The sequence below is a fragment of the Emydura macquarii genome, unplaced genomic scaffold, assembly GCF_026122565.2.
Source record: "Emydura macquarii macquarii isolate MOO-44397 ecotype Brisbane River unplaced genomic scaffold, CSIRO-AGI_Emac_v2 contig_3348, whole genome shotgun sequence".
In the NCBI taxonomy this organism is placed as follows: domain Eukaryota; kingdom Metazoa; phylum Chordata; order Testudines; family Chelidae; genus Emydura; species Emydura macquarii.
In genome coordinates this window covers 1,861,340-1,880,840 of record NW_027133485.1, presented here as the reverse complement: position 1 = coordinate 1,880,840, position 19,501 = coordinate 1,861,340, and the positions used below count along the sequence as shown (strand labels likewise).

At 45.2% G+C, this 19,501-nt stretch overlaps 1 protein-coding gene across 1 annotated transcript in view; it reads right to left on the bottom strand.

Annotated features, from left to right (window-relative positions):
* Positions 1-734: 734 nt before the first annotated feature.
* The window catches only part of GRIK3 (glutamate ionotropic receptor kainate type subunit 3), a 201,227-nt gene continuing 182,460 nt past the window's right edge, over positions 735-19,501 (bottom strand). Inside the window, exons 13-16 of the mRNA XM_067533963.1 lie at positions 15,309-15,526; positions 3,126-3,348; positions 2,656-2,906; positions 735-1,540 (exon numbers count right to left, since the gene is read on the bottom strand). Of these exons, the coding sequence (XP_067390064.1) occupies positions 1,346-1,540; positions 2,656-2,906; positions 3,126-3,348; positions 15,309-15,526 (887 nt within the window). The 3' untranslated portion in view covers positions 735-1,345. The remainder of the gene's footprint in view (positions 1,541-2,655; positions 2,907-3,125; positions 3,349-15,308; positions 15,527-19,501) is intronic.

Below are 19,501 nucleotides of genomic sequence, written 5' to 3'. Positions count from 1 at the left end.
GGACCCAGGGTCCCAGGACCCCATGGAAGTGGAGGGTTCAGGCCTGAGTCAAGCCGGGACCCAGAGATCCAGCCTTACTGCTTTGCAATGTAGACACAGCCCCACTGGACTCGTGCTCTGGGAGTCTGCCAGAGATATCTCACAATCCCATAGGCCGACTTTCTTTGTACTCTGGACAGTCGAGTTTTCCCACACTGCAGCACGAACAAAAGGCTAGAGTGGCTGCATTTTGGGAGTGCGTTAGGAAGTCTGGGATATGGGTGGTTGGGATTCTGACCCAGGTAATGTAGTGTAGATGCCGGAGCCTCAGGTTGGGACCCCAGGGGTCAACAATTCCTAACCTGGGGTTATGAGTGTAGACGCTCAAGACTTAAGTCACAAACCCAGGGTCTGCTCACTCGAGTTCCACTAACTCTACATTGCAGTGTAGACTTACCCATTAACTTCCCACAAATAGCTCCCTCACTTCCCTTTCATGTTAATGCTGAAGTCTACGGATTTGTCTCAGGAGAAAGTGACCTTCCCACAGGCTGTGAAAGAGCTGGTGACCTGAAGATCACAATCCTGCCTTGGCATTGCAGGCAGAATTGACACAGGGGGATTTTGTTTTTTGTTTTAAAATGGCAGCAGTTTCTGGTGAACTGCCTTAATCCTATGCCCTGTGTCTGGGACGTCAAGGTTCGTTAACGATCACTTGCCCCTTCTTAGCCAGCTGTCTGACTCAGCCGTCTCTCCACATGCCTTTTTTTGCATCACACGCACACATGGACTTCCCGCTTCCGACAAGAAGAAGTCAGCAGAGCACTGAGGTAAAAGGTCACGGAGAACTGCTTCGTGAGACAGCAGCAGCTTTGACAAGCTTTTTATTTATTTATTTGTTTCCCCTTCATGGTCGTTCTATCCTAAATGTGCTGTGTACGTCAGTTCAGAAGAGATGCTCACATGGACTGTCTTTCACATCTGCCCTGTACTCTCAGAATGGTTCTTTTTTATTGCCACGCTAAAGGATGCCTGGGGTTTCGGGGGCTCCTCATTATCCACTTAGGGTCGGTTCAGCTTGACGCTCGTTTGCCTCCATGTGTGTTCGATATGTAAACATCAGACTCTGGCTGTGTAGTGTGTTTGGACTCCATGAGGCCTATAGGGTCTAAGCCGTCTTACAAAAATTAAAATGGGTTACAGTCCATGCTTTGAAGTTCTCGTTTCTGTTCAGGCGACCGATGGAGTTGCGTTAAAGGCCTTGTTCTTCAAACTGAACCAAACCAGGCTTATATCCATTCCTCCCTAATTGAGGGAGGGAATCCATCCCATCTCCAGCAAGTCCCTCCCTCCTACCCCCGATTCCCTAGGGAAACACAGGCGTCAACCCAGTGTTGCACGTCATGTTGTCCTTCCCTGGCAGCCGTCTGTCGTTGAACGTATGCATGTTAATCACGGCGTCTGTCTTCACCATGATGGGTGGCTGGGATTTGTGTTTAACCCTCCGCTGGCAGGTGAGCGAGACCCGGATCTCATCGGCCATGGCGCTGCAGAAGGATCGCTAGGGAAGAGGGGAGGCAAAGGGGTTTGTTACTCCCAGGAAGGTGTTCTGACAACCGTCCGTGCAGGGGGCCAGCATACATCCTATGCACCAATCTGCACAGTGGTGTGTGAGCCGTTTGTTGCCCCTCTATGCACATGGGGGAGATTTCCCCTTTAATATATTGAGTCTGGCTAAAGATGAAGCACAGATGCTGTTCCCTGTTCATCAGAATGCTGTGACGTGCTCAGTATCACTGGACTGCTGCAGCCTGACCTGGAATGGTTGGTTTACTGGGTTTTGCTTATGCCAACTTATTTCAGTTTCTGGTTATAGAAGTTATTCATGCGCACACTTATTCTGTTATGCATTACCTCACTGAGTACATCGCACAAGGTAAACAGGTATGAGGGATGTAACCCTCTTGCATCAAGGGCATAAGGCAACAGTTAAAGGTGGGCTGGCCACACTTTATATCGAGATTCCATTTATAAAGACTTTATAAAGAGTTAATAAATGACGACTAGTGCATGGGTTATTATGCCACTTCCCTGCTTTGCCCAGACAATTGCTGTAGCATGGCAGGACAACATTTAACGGCTCCCTTAAAGCTCTCAGAATTGCAGCTGGCCAAGCCCCTTTTGGTGACCCGATGTCTTGTTTCCCTGGGAGGTGCATATTGCATTGGCTACAGGGTTGCTCCCTGCAGGTCATTATTTGTCCTGCTCTCTTCCTTCTGTTTTCTGTCCACCTTCTTCAGCATCAGGCCATACCTAGCCCAGGGTATCCCCTCCCTGGAGGCAACGTTCTTCCAGATAGGGGATTTGCTTAGGACATCCAAACCATATAGTCTGGGGAGAGGAACTGAGAGTCCTACCCTATGGCATCTCCATTTGATCCCTGCTCTGGGCTGTCAGGACTTTTCCCTGCCGGGCGAGACTGAGCGAGGCTCAGGGTTCTGGCATGCCCAGGGTCCTCCTGCCCATGCAGCAGACGGCAGTGCTGCCAGCCGTTTAGTTCTCAGAGCTGCGTGTGCCCTTGGTGAGTTGACATGTGAGATGCCAACCCTGGGACCCGATCTAGGCTCCAAGGCCTGCAGGGAAGGGGCAGGGGAGGGGGACCGACCACGTTGATACCTGCTCACGCTCTGCTGTTTTACGCAGCTTGTAGATGAACTCGACCATCGCCACGAAGACCGACAGCACCAAGCCTGCCGCTAGGACAATGAAAATCCCACCAATGTTTTGTATCCCCAGAGCGCTGGCCTCTTTGTTGTCCTCCTCTGGGCATCCGTTCCCTCGCCACCATTTCTCTTTCAGGATGTGCAACTTGTCTTCCTCTTGGAGCTGGAGAATAGCGATGGTGATCTTGTCCCTGTACGGTGACCCTGTGAGGGGGCAAGAGGGGAATGCAGTTACCCATGCAACAGGGAAGGAGGACACAAGCCGCCAAGGCTAGATAGCGAGTCTGTTCAGTCGGCAGATACTCCCGGCTGCTTTATTCAGACATACCTGGCTGGGAGTGAGTGGCTCAATCCCAGCTGTTGCGTTTATGCTAACTAGCCCCTCTCTGGGCTGTGTTCACAAACAGCACCATTGTCACTTACCCATGGGAGTTCCAATCCCGTAGCCTTTGGTATCAATCAGCCCTCCAATCTGGGTCAGGTTGCAGTTCCTTTGTGTGATATATTCAATAGTGGTTGACTCCATGAGTAGGGCGTATTCCGCAGTGAGGGCTCGCTGGATTCCTTCCTCGTTGTTTTTAACGAGTGCTGATGGCCTGCTGCTCATGAACGCCCACATCTTTTCAAAGGTGGAAATTTTGGATTTCTGGAACAACATTAACAAGCCGTCCCACCCCCCAAAAGGGAGTTAGTCTTTTGTTTCTTTGTGCTAAACAGTCTCAGGAAACTTTCAAATTGCGACATGGACACCAGTAAAGATAAAGCCCTAGCAGAGAACCAAAATGTACAAGACTGTCAGTGGTGTATTTGGGAAAGTCTGTTGGTTAACATTGGCATCCTTATAGTTAAAGGAAAACAAGATTAATTTTGAGGCTGTCACGCACACGAGATGCAATCTCAGTTATTACTAGTAACAATGATGCTTTGCACTTAATTAATGATTGCACAAAAACTGGAGATCCTCAGATGAAAAATTAACTATTAGCCCCATGAGTGCCCCCAATGCCTCTTTTCTCAACAGATAAACTGGGGCACAGAGGAGTTAAGTAATTTTCCCATGTCCTCACTATCAGTATCCTGACAGACAATAAAACAATAATAACTCCGCACAGGATTGACTATTTATTTGTATTGAGGGAGCATCTCGGAGTCCCAGTCACAGATCAGGACCCCTTTGCTAGATGCTGTTGCAAACACAGAACAGAAAGTTGTCCCTGTCTCAAAGAGCTTCCAACCTAAGCACAAAAATACATTTCAGCAATGCACAATCACATCTTGCTTGGATGCCCTGCAGAAATTGCTATTATGATAGGCTCCCAATATGTCTGTTAAATTATTCTGAATAATAATAACCTGAATTCTGCTTATCCCTTTATCTTTCTACCCAGTGGCAGAGGAGAAAGCGTGTTTTAGAGAATATGTTTCACTCTCTCCAACTTTCAAGCATCACAGGCAATCTGAGTCCCTTCTGAGATATGTTTAACTGTCAAACAGGCTTTACATTTCTACATAAACAGATGCACAGAAACATTAGGGAAGAATCAGGAATGAGTTACCTAGGGAGGGGGTGGAATCTCCATCCTTAGAGGTTTTCAAGGCCCAGCTTGACAAAAGCCCTGGGTGGGATGATTTAGTTGGTGTTGGTCCTGCTTTGAGCAGGGGCTTGGACTAGATGACCTCCTGAGGTCCCTTCCAACCCTAATCGTCTATGATTCTGCTATATTTTGCCACAGTTTAGAAATTAGGACTTTTTTTTAAAACCATTGGCAGACATTCCACTGGAATGGGGACTACACAATTTATGGACTAGCCTATGATGTGAACGTTTGTCTTCATTTTTCTCATTCAAAAATCTGTTAGGATGGAAAAAAGTAATTTTGTTTTCTTTGCATTAAAGTTTATAGCATGATCCCAACTGGGTTAAGATTGCCTTTCAAAGTGTCTTTTTCACAAGCTGTACCAAAAGTCGTTAAGTATAGGCATTGGTTTGGGAAGGTTCCACAGAAACAGATGCACATATCCATCCCCTTAAAACACTTGGTTGGTTAGTCTTAGTTTCATGGCCAGGTACTTTGTGGAAGGAGTAAACTGCAGCCATGAGTGTGTATTTAAAAGACAGCCATTCCTTCCATGAATGATGAGACCTCAGTCAGGGGTGTCTGAATTCACCCATTTATACGCTTAGTGTATGCACTAATTAACCTGCTGCATCACACAGCCATCTTGCCAAATGCTTTAGCAAAAGAAATAGATTCCATGGCAAAGTCTCATGGGCAGGCACTGCACTTCAGAGGGTATTGCAAGAAGTGTCCAGTGATGAGCGGAGCTGGAGATGGAGGGTCAGGTTTCAGGAGAGGACATAGTCTGGTAAGGCCTAGAGGCCTCAGAAATAGATGTGGACCCAGATTTCTACCAAACAAACAGGAGCCTCAGCATGTAACACTGGGCTCTTTGCATGGGCTATGCAGATCTAGTTCCTACAACTGCCTGCCTGCTTAATCACTTATTGCTAAACAAACAGGAAGGGGCTAAGGGAAATTCTTCACCCTTTGGGAATGGATCACTGAGGACCATAGCTCTTTTAATAATGGAAGGGATGGGCAGAAACTCCCAAGCCGTTCAAAGCGAGAGCTCTTTTAAATAGACATGTAAGGGGGCAGTGCGTGCTCAGTCTTGTCATTTATTTTTTCCATGACAAACAGTTGGAGAATCTCTCTCCTCAATCTCTCTTCCCATATGTTTGCACCAGATAGCAGCATGCAGGCAGATACCATCAGCCAAGCAAGAAGGAGTGGATTTGGAGAACACATCATGTGCTTGGTCTGGTTCTTTGATGAAATTTACAGTGTGTTGGGGGGTCGAGGGGGGTGGGTGGAGAGTGTCAAAAAATTCTGTCCTCGTGCTGGATGTGACAGGAATATAAATTTGACCTGCAGACAGAGCATGAGACAAGTCCATAGTACCAATTAAGCCATATCTGGCTTTTTTGTGCTTCTGGCTCATTGCATGGGATGCATGAAATGGCCGAGTGCTCTGGGACTGAGGAGATCTCAGGTGTGAGGAGGGGCTTTTTGAGGCATTCTCAAGCAGAATTTCTCATTGGAAGGAGAGATGAGGGAAGAAACTAGTGGGGACATTTTGTAGATGGGGAAGGATATTATTATTATTTGTAGTGGGATAGCTCCTGTGAGCCCCAGTCATGGATAGGACCTCGTGCTAGGCACTGTCCAGACAGAACAAAAGTCGTCTTGGGCAGACAAAGCCAGAATGAAAAAGAGACGGGAGGAAGCTGCTTGCCATTCTCATTGCCATTCCTGTTTTATTCATTTAAAGGGAGAGCAGAGATGAGCTGATGAACCTGGCGATATCAGCCAATGCAGAGATGCCCCTGTGGCTGCACGCATAGGCTAAACGACGCTTGGCTCAGTTACTCTTTGCAGATCTTGCTGTGGACACAAATGCAGCAAATGTGACGTTGCCCCTGAGCCCATTAACCTCTAACCAGTGCTAACACACACTGAGGCCTGGATGCTTTGTACATTATTATTACTAGAAATCACGCTTCTCTTTTTATTATGGCCAACAAGGAGACAATCAAAGGACAGTTTTAATGTAAGCGACTGAGTTCTACACCTAGGGCTAGGGAGCCAGAACCAGAATCTGCTAAATGGAACGAACATTTTTGACCGTTACAAGGCACATTTTTTTGCTAACTCAAGACTGGAAGGAAGGTCATTATCGAGCAGGGCTCCTACAGCTGCTCCCAAGAGAGCTGGAGGGACCGACCACTTGTAACACTGGAACATCATGGTCTAGAACATCTTCTAGTGGAGGGGGACCTTGAAGCATTGCAGTTATGTAATTCTCTTCGCTAAAGCTGAGCAGTCTCGCACTATACATGTAAACTACATTCTTCAGTTTACTAGGCCAGTCCCCTACTGATGTTTCAGAGACAAGGCAGCAGCCGTGGGTCTCAGGAAGAGATGCGCAGGAGGAAAGGTGTTGGTGGCTGAGCAATACATTCTGAGGTCTAATGTGTGCCCGTACTCGTGTGGCTTTGCCATGGAATAGACGTCTATTTCTTTTGATAAAACATTTGGCAAAGTGGCTGTTTGATGAAGCGGGTTAATTAGTGCATCCACCAAGCATACAAATGAGTGAACTTGGACATCCCTGAATGAGGTCTCATCATTCATGGAAGAAACAGCTGCTTTTTAAATTTATTCTTGTGGCTGCAATTTATTCCATCCACAGAGTACCGGGCCATGAAACTAAGATTAACCAACCAAATGTTTTAAAAGGATTTGTATGTGACCCAGAACTAAAATCTACCTATCTTAGGTACACATATGGCCCCCTTTACTGTAGTATCTGAACACTTCACAGTTCATCCTCAAGCATCCTGTGAGGAAGGGAAATATTTGTCCTTGTTTGAGAGGTAGGGAGCTGAGACATAGGAAGTCTAAATGTCACAGAGGGGGGAACTGGACACCTGTCTCCTATGCCCCAGGCCAGCACCCTGGCCCCTAGACCATACACCTTCTCCAGTCAAAGCCATCCTTTGTGCAACCCTGCTGCAATAAATTTTATCCAGTGGGCCAGATCCTCAACTGATGTAACTCACCACAGGGTTCAGTGGAGGTATGGCAATTTACACCAGCTGAGGATCAGGCCCATGCCATGAAGTCAATTTGGGGTTTCTACTGGACCTCAAAAAGCAGCAGGAAATTTAGGCCAGAGAAGATGAAATGTCTGTACATGACAACGCGTAAGTGAAATGAATAACACACTTTCCTCCCCAAGAAAGACGTGTTTAACATTTATATAGTTCACATCAGAGACCTTTGCACTCACTAGCCTTCCCGTTCTCCCTCTCTCTGCATGTACCGCTCCCTGGGTGTTGACACAGAGCTCTTTAACAACAGCAGTGTTCTCCCAGTTTGAAGCACAGAGTGAAGTAAACTGGCAAAAAATCAATAGGCTGCATTTAGGGACGCTAATAGGACTTGCAAGAGGCAGTGTAACTCTTCAGGCAACTTAAATCACATGTGACAAGCCCCTCGACTACAGAAAAACCACTTCTCTCCTCTCACCTCCTTCAATCGCTCCCTTTGACTGAAATTAAAAAGCTAATTGTAGTTGGAAATGCTAGGGCAGCCTGCCCTTCCCTCCACCCTGGCAACCCTCGTTCATACCCATCATCTGAACTCGTTTGGTGCAGGGGGGATGTGTGTTACAGCAGCAGTGTATCTCCCGGCTCTTCGCTCTGCATCGTGAAGTGTGAACCTGGGTCAATGGCAAATGCTCCCTTCTCTTCAGATCACACTTTGATGAGTGCACTTCACTTTGCAACAGCTACTTACAGTCACTCATGCATGGCTAATGAACCAACAGAATTAAAGACCCAGCAACACTGTGCAGAGCCACTTCAGAGAGCAAACGTGGCAATATGAACCCCAGAACGGAGCCAGAGCTTGAAATTCATTAACAAGCTACTTCTGCCTCTTCTCCTCTCCGCCACTCCATGCTTTTAGCAACCTCACAATATTCCAAGATCAAAGCGCCATTCGGCACATTGGCTGTACTTCACTAGGTAAAAGGTGTGTTCTTATTTGTGATAGCTAACACCAGGTAACTAAGAGGAGGTAAAATGCTGGTGAAAACAAGGCAGAGTTTAATATTAGATGCTGCAGTCTTGGCCTTTCATATTTTTTTTGCATTTCATGAAATTTCTGATCCTACAAGGTGACTTCTATTGAAAAGCACTGCGTTCCTGTGAAAATGGTACTCCCTCATCTGCAAGGCTGGAGGAATTTTAAAGATCCAGGGCAAATGTTTCAGGGGCTTATGATCTTAATCCTCCCTCCCTGAGACCTAAAAATCCCCATTCACATGTCAAAGCAAAGTGTTCTAGTTAGGATTAGCACATTAACTTCCATTTAAATTGTTATCCCACGTCAGAGAGTGTATTCTTAATAATCAAAGCATTCTTGAACATGCATAATAATTGCCTGATATGAAACTGACAGTCAATAAAGAAAGTGGTTAATAGTGCCTACTTTGGAATTAATCGGGTATTTGTCACCTATTGATTTAAAGACTAAGTGATTATTATATACAAAAAAAATTTATTGGGACTCATCAACTGCTCTAAATGGATGTTTGTTACAGAGCGGTTGGATGTTAGAAACAGATTCTTACTAATGAATTGCCTTTTAATTTTAATAGGGTATTTTGTTCAAATTAATGGAAGTGTCTGAATACAGAGTCAATCTGAAGTGATGCCCATCTGCTACTTGGATATCCAGTCCCACTGGTAACACGCACCATCTGGGCAGGTGGGAGTGATGGAGGATTTCTGCCACCCTATGTAACCCCAGGCTCCTCCAGATCAGACCTGCTGTGAGGTTGCTCTGGAATATTAAGAGCTGGTATTAAATGACCATCTCCTGGCTGCGAACTGGACGCTAGATTGTCAGAGGGGCCTGACTGTTTGGAAAGGCAGGGATTGCCTATAATTTTGTAGGCAAAGAAACACACTGGCCAGACCATGACAGGTGTAGCTCTACTTAAATCAGGGCAGTTACATCGATTTACACCAGTGGGGTAAACGGATGTAGGTGTTTCGGACTGTAACCCTCCCTGCTGCTCTGAACCAAACGTATTTACAACAAAGCTGAACAACAAGCTCACTGAATGTAGCGAATGCAATGAACATTGCAAATGACTCAGACTTCATTCTTTATCGTCACAGCTCAGAAGCTACCTTTAATAACCAGTGTTTCAAGACCAGTCACCCAAATAAATTAATGGAATAGTTTAGAGGACCCAAAATAAAGGTGACTTGCCAAGACATATATGCTTTTTTTATCAGTGAAATTGGCAAGAAAGTAACTTTCAGGCTTATGCTTTTCAATTCCAGGCTGTATAAAGAAATAAATTGATTTTCACCAGCTGAAGATACTTAATCTTGAGAATTTAACATTTCTGTACAAGGAGATATATATATGAATGCTGCAAAAGACACATTAAAAAACAGCATTTTTGTTCCAAGAAAGATAGCATCCTTCTTAACACATAAACAGTATTTCTGGTATTTTCCATAGTGGAAACCAGATACAGTTCCTAAATTAATTGCTCTCTTTTATTCCTGTAACCCTCATCTTCCAGCTTATCTGACCTCCATTCCCAGGCAGTAAATGGCTTCTCATATGCTCTTTCTACAATGATGAAACTCACCAATGAAGTTCGCAAAACTCTCTCTTTGCTTTACATAGGCAGCAGCTCGTCAGGTTGGCAACAGAGCGTCATGTAGTCCCAGTCAATGGCCTCTTGGGGAGCAAGACCACAGCTGGGCCTGACTGATAGTAGCTTTACTGACCTGAGTCAATGGGGCATTTTTCCAATGTCTTCAGTGGCCTTTGATCACACACTCCACAGGCTACGGGTCACATTTTAAAAACTATTCAGGCATTCCCGTACTCGGCATTGACTCATGTGCCTAAATCCCTATTGAAAAGAAGGTTTAGGCTCCTAAATCAGTTAGGTATTATGATGCTGAGTGCAGCTATGCCTAAATAGCTTTAAAAATCTGGGCCGATGTCTCCCTGCTACAGACAGGGATATCAACTGGCACGTGGGAAATCTTCTCAGGTAACTGCGGGTAGGAGGCTTTCACCTTCCTCTTCTCTATGCTTCCATTTCCTCCACAACTGTCAGCTCCTTGATAGTGTTCTCCTTGCAGCACCAGATGTTCCTGCCTTGCCCCTCATCAGCAATTATCTATGATCCTGTCCCTCATCAGCAATTCCTACAGGCGAGAGACGCTGCCGACTGAAGTGAGATGTTGAGTCTCCATTATACAGCCAGCGAATGATAATGCTAGCCACAGCAAACTGGAGGGTAGAGGAGCTGGGAATACAGTACGGAACTTTTAGAGCTCCCAAACGATGGGGAGGGGTGATACTCTCACGGGGGAATTACCCTATCAATCAATCCTGGGGCACTTTTCCTCCAGCGAGTTGGATGAGATCTCTGGTTCCCTTCAAGGGTGGCCATGGCTGCTGCTCTATAAAACAGAAAGCAGAGGCTGCGCTTATCTGTTTGTCCAGGAGGTGATGGGGATCACAGAGCCTGGACGCACTTGGTCTCCAATTGCCAAGGGACATTGTTACGTAGATCCCTGCATCTCAAGGATGACTGACCGATGCACAGAACGAAGAAAGGATGTCTCAACAAACACTGGAGCAGCTCCGTAACTGGGGCACACTGGCATAGCTCCACTGAAGTCATGGTGGAGAACGTTGAATTACACCATTGGGGGATGTCGGCCACATTTGTAGTGGGGATATTTATATTGTGTTCTTCTCACACACACACACACACACACACACACACACACACACACACACACACACACACACACACACACACACACACACACACACACACACACACACACAGTTTGCTTTTATTTTAGCACAGAAATCTCACCACAAAGTGTAGTTAAAATGCAGCAGCGAGCGTGAACCTCCTCCTAATGGCTCTTCTAAGCTTTTACTGCATGTGAAGGTAACATGATATGGCTGTTCATGCTAAAGAGGAGCCTGCATACACCGACTCTGCTGCAACAAGCAGACTGGCTGGAGTTTGACATTCTACGCTGTGTTTGTACCCCTCAAAACTCCTGTATCTTTATGAATCGACATATGCCGCCTGTCAAAACAAGCATGGGATTTGGAAAGTATAACTGCTGGCCACCATTGTTATAACCAAAAGCAGACTATGAATCTGCAGGGAAATTCTCTGTCCCTCTTGTTAAAATTCAGAACACCAGCTCCATTTAATGAGTCTTGGCTATTAAACTGCTGACTGGCTAATCTAAACGCTATTATGCTGCACCCATTCAGTTTATTACAGGATTCCAGGCACAACCTAGTTTTTAAGATGTGAATTATTCTGTCACATTTTGGTCCATATATTTCCAAGTGAATTAAAATGATATGAAGGTACAAAGGGGATGGGGAAAGGTACATTCCTCAGTAGTGTTAGCCTGCTAGCCAGATCAGAAAAGCAGCCACATTTTCATCACCCAAAGAATCAAAGTCCCCATCTGTCTGAATCCTGGCATCTCTCTGCTAGCAGGGAATTCTTGGCTTACCCACACAGAACACTTACCCTGTCTCAATATTAACATCAATTTAAGGTAAAATGCATTGAGATCCTTGGATGGAAATCTTCACAGAAGAGCAAAATATAATAATGATAACATTTATAATTCCCTCTTCAGGATTATAATTCTGTGTTTGGCTATAGAAGAACAATCACAAATCTGGTCCTTTACTGCAGCATTAAAAACACCTACACCAGTGCAAGGCAGTGCATGCGGATGGTCTGTTATGTGAGTGGAAGGATGGGCTACCGGCTAGAGCACTGGGCTGGGCTGGGGAGACCTGGTTTAAATTCCCAATTTAGACACAGACTTTTGTACACCAACGTGGGCGAGTCACTTCACCTACGCTGAGCCTCTGGTCCCCCATCAGTAAAAAAAGGGACAGGGACATCTGACAGGGGTGTGGTGTGGACAACATGTATTAACCATGGTGAGGTAGTCAAATACGATAGTGATGGGGGTTCGGTACGTGTCAATGTGATCCCAGTGTAGTGATGCTGGATTGGGACCTCCTTTCACATTGGTCACCAGACAGACAGTCATCCAAGGTAACAGCTTCCCTGTACTAAGCTCCTATGCCGCTAAGCATGTGCTTTGATGAATCAGGGTCTAACATGTCAGCCTGAGAGTGACAGTTACCAGTGGCATGCAGGAAAAGGCTGCATTCTCCAGTCTCAATAGCTTCCTTGCAAGAGAATATTTAAAATTTAGCCTCAAAACATAAAAACCCAGAAAGTCATGTTTGCAAAGGAGACTAATTCCTAGAGAAGTTCCTCCCCATTTCCCACTCTGCGCTATCCTCCCCCTCTCTTTTAACACATACTTTTAGAACCCAATTGTGATTTCAAAGACCTTTTAAAATCTCTTAATTAATTTTCATCTCCTAAGCAGCAGTAAAATGTGACAGCTCTTTGCATGTTCTCCGTTGTGTCGGATAACTACTGAAATTAGTTTCCTTTTAAATGGAAGGAATTAATGTGATTTGCCTTCCATGGCTTGGTTGCGATGTATTGGTGGCATTGTGCAGCACAGACTTTCATAGGTATGGCCTGAAAGCCTTAACATGGAATTTGAAATGGAATTGCCAAGAGACAAAGCAGGCATCAGATTCCCCTTTCTCTGGTTTGTTTTCTGCTTAGGTTTGTTGTTTTGTTTTCTTCCCCTTTCCTTCACAATGGGTCTTTTTCTCCAAGTCACTTAGTGCTTGATTAAATATTAACACAGGCTGGATGTATGTCACAGTAGTTAGTTATTCCCCGAGTCCCATCAGACACTATTGTTCTATTATTTCCTGAATGAAGGTATCTCTTGGGTTCCTGTTTCTTTAATACGTTTCACGTTAGAAATTATTTACTCTTGCTATGTGTCTGGATTTGACAGACCATGTGATGGACAGAATGGAAACCCCAAAGGTCTATTGTTAGGCAAAGTAAAGCCTCGTCAATGCCATTTGGACAATGCTTTTCCAGCAAGTTCAACGTCTTCTGAACCTTCTGTTTGTGTCCCAACAACTGGTACCTTGACCGAAAACTGGTTGATGTTTGTTCTGTACGGCTTTTGTCCACTCTGTGCCTTTAGCGTTCGTATTGGGAGCATGGTAGGAACACGAGTCAGTCACACACCAGCTAGCTTGTTGACTGGGGTTTAAATTTTCATCTTGAGAGACCTTCACTGGACCCACTTTTCAGAAAGCGCTGTACACCCACATGCTGAGAATCAGGCCCCGTTAAGGTGGTGCTAGTCAGTTACCTCAAAGCACTAGTCACACCTGAAAATTCAGGTCTGGGACAATGACCAGGTCTACATTTGGCATGGTTGTTTCTTAGCTCCTCCCAGTGCATGGGGAGAGGCAGTGAGAAAATTCCCATTGTTTTCTGAAGTCCATGGTGGAAGGATCCTGGAAATATTCTTGCACCTTGAAAGTCCTAAATCCCAGCTCTGCAACCCTGTTGACCTAGTATTGATGAAATATTTGGCCCACTGTATTCAGAGCTGGGCGAAGGATACGGTTCTCACAAGAACCGTGTAGCAAGGGAATAACCTGAGACTATACAAGCGTTGTACGTAATAGGCCCAAGGCAAAGCTAAGGGTCTTTTGCTCACTAGCAGTCCATAGAAGTAAGCTTATCTGATGACTTTAATCTCTCTGCAAATGAAAACAGATGATGATTTTCTTGAATTTCTTTATGCTGTTTATTCTTTTGATTTATCAAAGACGTAACACCATCAGCAGGTGCCCATCGTGGTGCCGTACAAGTCCCGATAACAATTAAAGTGGACAATTTCACACTAGTAAATACCATACCGATTAACAGACTACTTCCTCCAACCTAGGCAGATAAATAGCTTCTCAACCCTTCCTAAAGCTGTTACAAGTTAATAAAAAGCCCTCTCTGTGCAAACCACCTTCTCTCCCTCAGCACCTGTGAAAAAAGATGGGTAGAGGCCTGTGTGGATACAAAATTTGTATCTGCATCTGATCTGCAATCCGCTGAATATCTGCAATCCAGGGATATAAAGCGGAATCCATGGATGTGCAGGACTCTAAAGATGGGCCACAGGAAGGTTAGCAGATCTGAGCTTTGGCCTGAATCACTTGTCTGTTCTTCAAAATGATTCAGTGAGTTTTGTTTCATTCAATTTGAGCTGTTCTGGTTACTTGTGATTGGTCATATCAGGCACATGGTGTTGTTTTTGTTCCCTGACTGGGTGAATGTAACTCTCAGGTTTCTGGTCTGAAAGCTCCCAAAAAGTCTGAAATTTGCTAGCTGAGATCATGCATGCTAATATAACATGATTATATTAATATGTCAGTGCAAAAGAAGTTCCTTAAACATGCAACCAAAAAAAGGTGGAAAGGTGTTTGTGGCATTTATCCAGCTCAAGTTTTTATTTTTAATCTCTCTCAGCTTGATTCTGAATTCATCTAGAAGCCTATCAGTTTGTCTACAAGGGATTCAGGGAATCATTATTGAGCAGGAGGAGGAGAGGAACTAGGGGAGATGTGAAGGTCTGGAAGATGCCTGGGGAAAATAAGACTTTCTGGAAGACTTTAGTATAAGCTGCATAGACGCTCCGCTTTGATTTGGGAATACACCTTCCATCTGGAGCATCTGAGCTGGCATTGCATAGTGTTCTTTGTATCTCTGAAGCAGTAAAATCAATGCATTTTAAACTTTCTATCACCAGTTAACATCTGGCAGAAGGGAGCTATGGATGCTCCATAGCCCAGTTGACTTAAAATGAGTGTGGACAAAGTCCTAGCAGAGATGCAAGAGGGAACAATCTTGCATTCGGTGGAGGGGAAATGGACTAGGTGACCTAACTGGTCTTTCTCTGCTCTTTCTCCCACTGGTCTAAGAACATTGCTTTGGTGCCATTCATTTTGTTTTTGCATTTCTGCCTGAAGGGCGGATGCATATGTTTGATCTCACCTTGAAGAAGGTCATGGTAGCTCCATCCTTCACAGCCCCATACTCTATTTTTGTTTGCTTTGCCAGATCATCTGCTGAATCGATGGGAGATTCCATTCTCTCCACAGTCAGGAAGGCAGCAAGGTTGGCTGTGTAGGACGAGATGATGATGAGTGTGAAGAACCACCAGATGCCGCCAATGATCCGCGTAGACAGAGCTTTGGGCATCAGCTCAGACCCTTGGAGAGTAGGAAAAACAGTTTAATGGAATCAGAAAATAAAGAGAGAAAAGAAATAGAAAGAAAACAGTGCGTATTTCAAGCAGTAGGTGACATTGCTGAACTGTAACAACTGCACAAATTAAGCCAATTGTTTTAATGCAAATTACCCAGACATCTTGCATGCAAGGAAATCTGAGTTTTTTCTGTAGCATTTGCAGAATTTTCTCTCTTTATTGCTGACCTTGGGTATAGTGCACAATTTACAGGAAACCTTCAAAACTGAAATAATTAACTAGGCTGCTTTTATGAGATTTAACTAGCAAGCCGTTTATGAACTTTTATGAGTATTTTGCTCTGCCATTTAAAAAGCGCTTTGCTTTTATATGGATTACTTCTCAAAGGCCTCATTCTGGGGAGAGTAGTCAAATACACGAGACTAGAAACAGTGCTAGAAAGAAGCTATCAGGGCCATTACTTTGAATAGCAGCTGGAGGTAGAAAAGTAGGAGATATTATAGCATGAAAGGTGTAACATGTCTGGAATGACTTTGACTGAACAGAGATGAAGGACTAAATGGGCTGTGCTATTTTTGCAGTCTCTTGAGACACTTATTAAAAGCAGGAAAAGGGGTTGGGTTTGAAACAGCTGCAGTCAGAAGACATTTCTGATCTGGAATTTGCATGGAAAGTTGGATTCTGCACTGTAATTTTAAGGAGTGTGGTATTAAAATATGGCACATAATGCAGCATTTCCCCCACAGTAGGTGCCTGAGGAAGCAATGCTGTCATTTCAGTTCTCATCAAGAACTTATTCCTGCTCTGTTCCATCTCGTCCTTTGATGTAGCTGAAGGTGCGGCTTTGAAAATAATTTTTAATTAGATGCAGAATAAAGGTAAAAGCAACACGGGTTCTCTAATTTAACTGCGTCCAGTAGGGGAGTGGTCCATCCTTCTACAGCATCTCCCTGGATACTGACCTGGTCCATGAGGACAGCCCAGCTCTGGGAAGAATCTTTATTAAATGCTGCTATAGGGCCAGTAGGGGAAACACAGTTTTTGTGGGTGTCGCTGAGACAATGCTTTGGGTTCTTTTAGTTTCCCTGCTGTGCCTATCAGTGGATCTGAGTGAAATCATTCATAATTAATCATGTGCATGATACATTTAATTTCTCTGTTTCTGAATCGCTTGCAACCAGATCAGAATTTTCATGAATTTTATTCCTTACTTAAAAATTCCTCATCAAACAAGCCCTTGCTCCGGGACTTCCTTGTGCACAGTTCGCTGCATGCACTCCTTATTTGAAATTCAAACTGCTTTGATTGGACAGTCAAATCACAGGTATGTCCCTGTTTGGGCAAGTGTAACTCATAGGAAGAAGCTTCTGGTGTAAATGGTCATGGCTATGAATCCAGTCAGACCCTTTTCATTGGCTCCAGTTGGCTTTGAATCAAGCCCTCTGTGAAAGTAGTTGGTGAGAGAAGTTTCATCTTTGCATGGCAGGGTTTGTAACCCTAGTAAGTCACAGAGCACCATGGCAACACTAACCATTGCAGCTCACACCTCTCGCAAACAGAATCTTTGCTCCGGTCTGGGCAAACAGTAAAGCCAGATGGTGCTTGACAAAGGACTGAAGAGCCCAAATTGAAGAGCAGAGGTTATAAAGGAGCTGTGACCAGCAGCGTGAGCTGTAGCAGGCAAAACACCTGCTTCCACCGCAGTGCGAGCATGTTTCCCTGGTTTTTCAAGGGCACAGAGGGCCTATGGAGCTGCATCTGCTCGCACTAGACCTGAGTTGAACCCACTGTGTGCACGGCAGGGAGCTGGGTAGGATTCAGCAATGCAGGTAAAGCCCAGCATTGCTCCCGAGATAACAGCCTTTTGTTCAGTTTCAGGAGGTTCAGGATCTTGAAAACAGTACTAGACACTTCTTGTACTGACCGATTTGTCTTTCAAGCTTAAAAATGGTTGTAACAACACATTCTTCCCTCCACCCTGAATCCAGAAAACATTTTCTCTCCTACACCTCTCACCGCCTCTCCCCCACCCAGGTCTCCTTCTGTCAGATGATCAGACACTGTAACTTCCACTGGCCCAGTGTCGCTATCACTCCTGGATCTGCAGCCAGACAAATGACATCCAGGAAAAGCAGAATACTGCTGACTGCCGAACTCCAAACCCATCCCCCGCTTCCCGCACAGTGACACACCTGGGTATTTCTGAACTCATTTAAATCCTCCCTCTCAAACAGTCCTCATTTGAGTCCCAGGGGTCCAGGGTGGCCTCTCACTTGGACTGCAGAAAGTTAGACAGAGAATAATAAAGCATCACGAGACTGAGGCTATAAGCAGAGCTGGTCGTACTGAGGGAAGGGAACCCGCAGTTGTTTCTTTCCTGCATGGGGAATTCTTTTCAATCCTGCATTCTGAGTCTCTGGCACATCCTGCGCCGCACAGCTGGGCTGCGGCAGATCGTCAGGTCTGGTTGACTTCCTTTTAAAGTTTGCTTTTGGAATTTGGAAGATGCTAATGAAGAGAATGCTCCTGGTAAGCCTCTGCTCTGATCCATCCATTCTCTCTCAAAGGTTCCTGTCGTGTGGTCTCAAAGAACCCCTCAAACCGTCACTTGTGTAGACAGCCTCGAAGGGCTGTTTGGGAAAGCGCCCTAGTACATTTTGTCAAACGGTGCAAGGCTTCCTCAAGACGGGGGCACAGATGGGTTGCGGGGATGCGCACAAGACACGTGGGAGAGGAAAGACACTACATACTACTTTGGTGATGCAGCTCTCCGTAGGTGAGGAGGGTTACATTGCTACCTAAGGAAAGAGATCTCGGAAGGTACGTTCAACTGGACTTTAGCTGGCTGCCATGGTGCCCATCAAAACTCCGACAGGAAGCCCTGTTATCATCTAGGTGCATTTTATTAATTAGCTGTGGCAGGGATCAGTGGATGCATTTGTAGGTTTGGAACTTCTCAATTCCTTGAGCTTAAACCCATCTGATATTTTGGATGCAGTGCCTAGTGAATGACCAAAGCTTTACTTAAAGAATTCCATTGTTTTAGGATATCTACACTGCCCGTTCCCCCTTCAGTGCAGTACTAGGATTGACTAGCCACATGGGAAGAAATACTGCACCCTCAGCCTCATGCATTGTCAGAGTTGATTCTACCAAGGGCCAGAGAATGGTGTGTGGCAGGTTAGATCATCCTGAAAGCAAATGAATTGCTTAAATTATTAAAGCTGTGTCATCGGAGAGAGATTGAGACGGGGAGGGGGCTACTGCTCCACCTGGTGAATTTAAGCAGCTGAGATGGATTATAATATAATGTGTCTCCATTATAACACTCACAGTGGATATTTCTCTGTCTCTCTCTCTCACACACACACACAAATGCACCTCCAGCTGATCCTTTAGGAGTATCTTTTCAGAAGGCAGATTCCCGATTTCTGACATAGTTTGTGCTGACGAAACCTGCACCCCTTTTGTTGTTCCTGCATGTGTGTGCTGGCCTGTAACTTAGGTGGGGAGGTTACGACGTTGGTCCTACAGCCCGGTACAGAGCTGTCTAAATGGGGGTTTCCACATCCTCTAGAAATTTCAGGCACAAAGATTAGCAGGTGCAAAATTTCACTCATAAAAATTGGTGTGGCTGAGGCTTGGCTGGATCTTGGACCTGTCAGATTTAGTAACTCACTTTATTTATTTATTATTTATACAGACTTTGTCCTATTGGTAACTCCCCCCCACCCCTCCCGGGTGCTCTGGGCCCTCTTGGCATCTATTGAAAACTCTGATGGCAAACTCCATTCGACACTGGAGTTGCCAAACCTAAACCATCCAGCACCTTTCTCCTGCCCTGCTGAGCCCCATCCAGTCACCCAGACCTCCCAACCGGGCTCAAACCACCCTCAGCCCTCTGCCAATGCCTGCTTAGACAGAGGGGCTTTGCGACCTGTCCAGGAGGTCCAAAGGTGCAGGCTGTGCAGCACTTGGC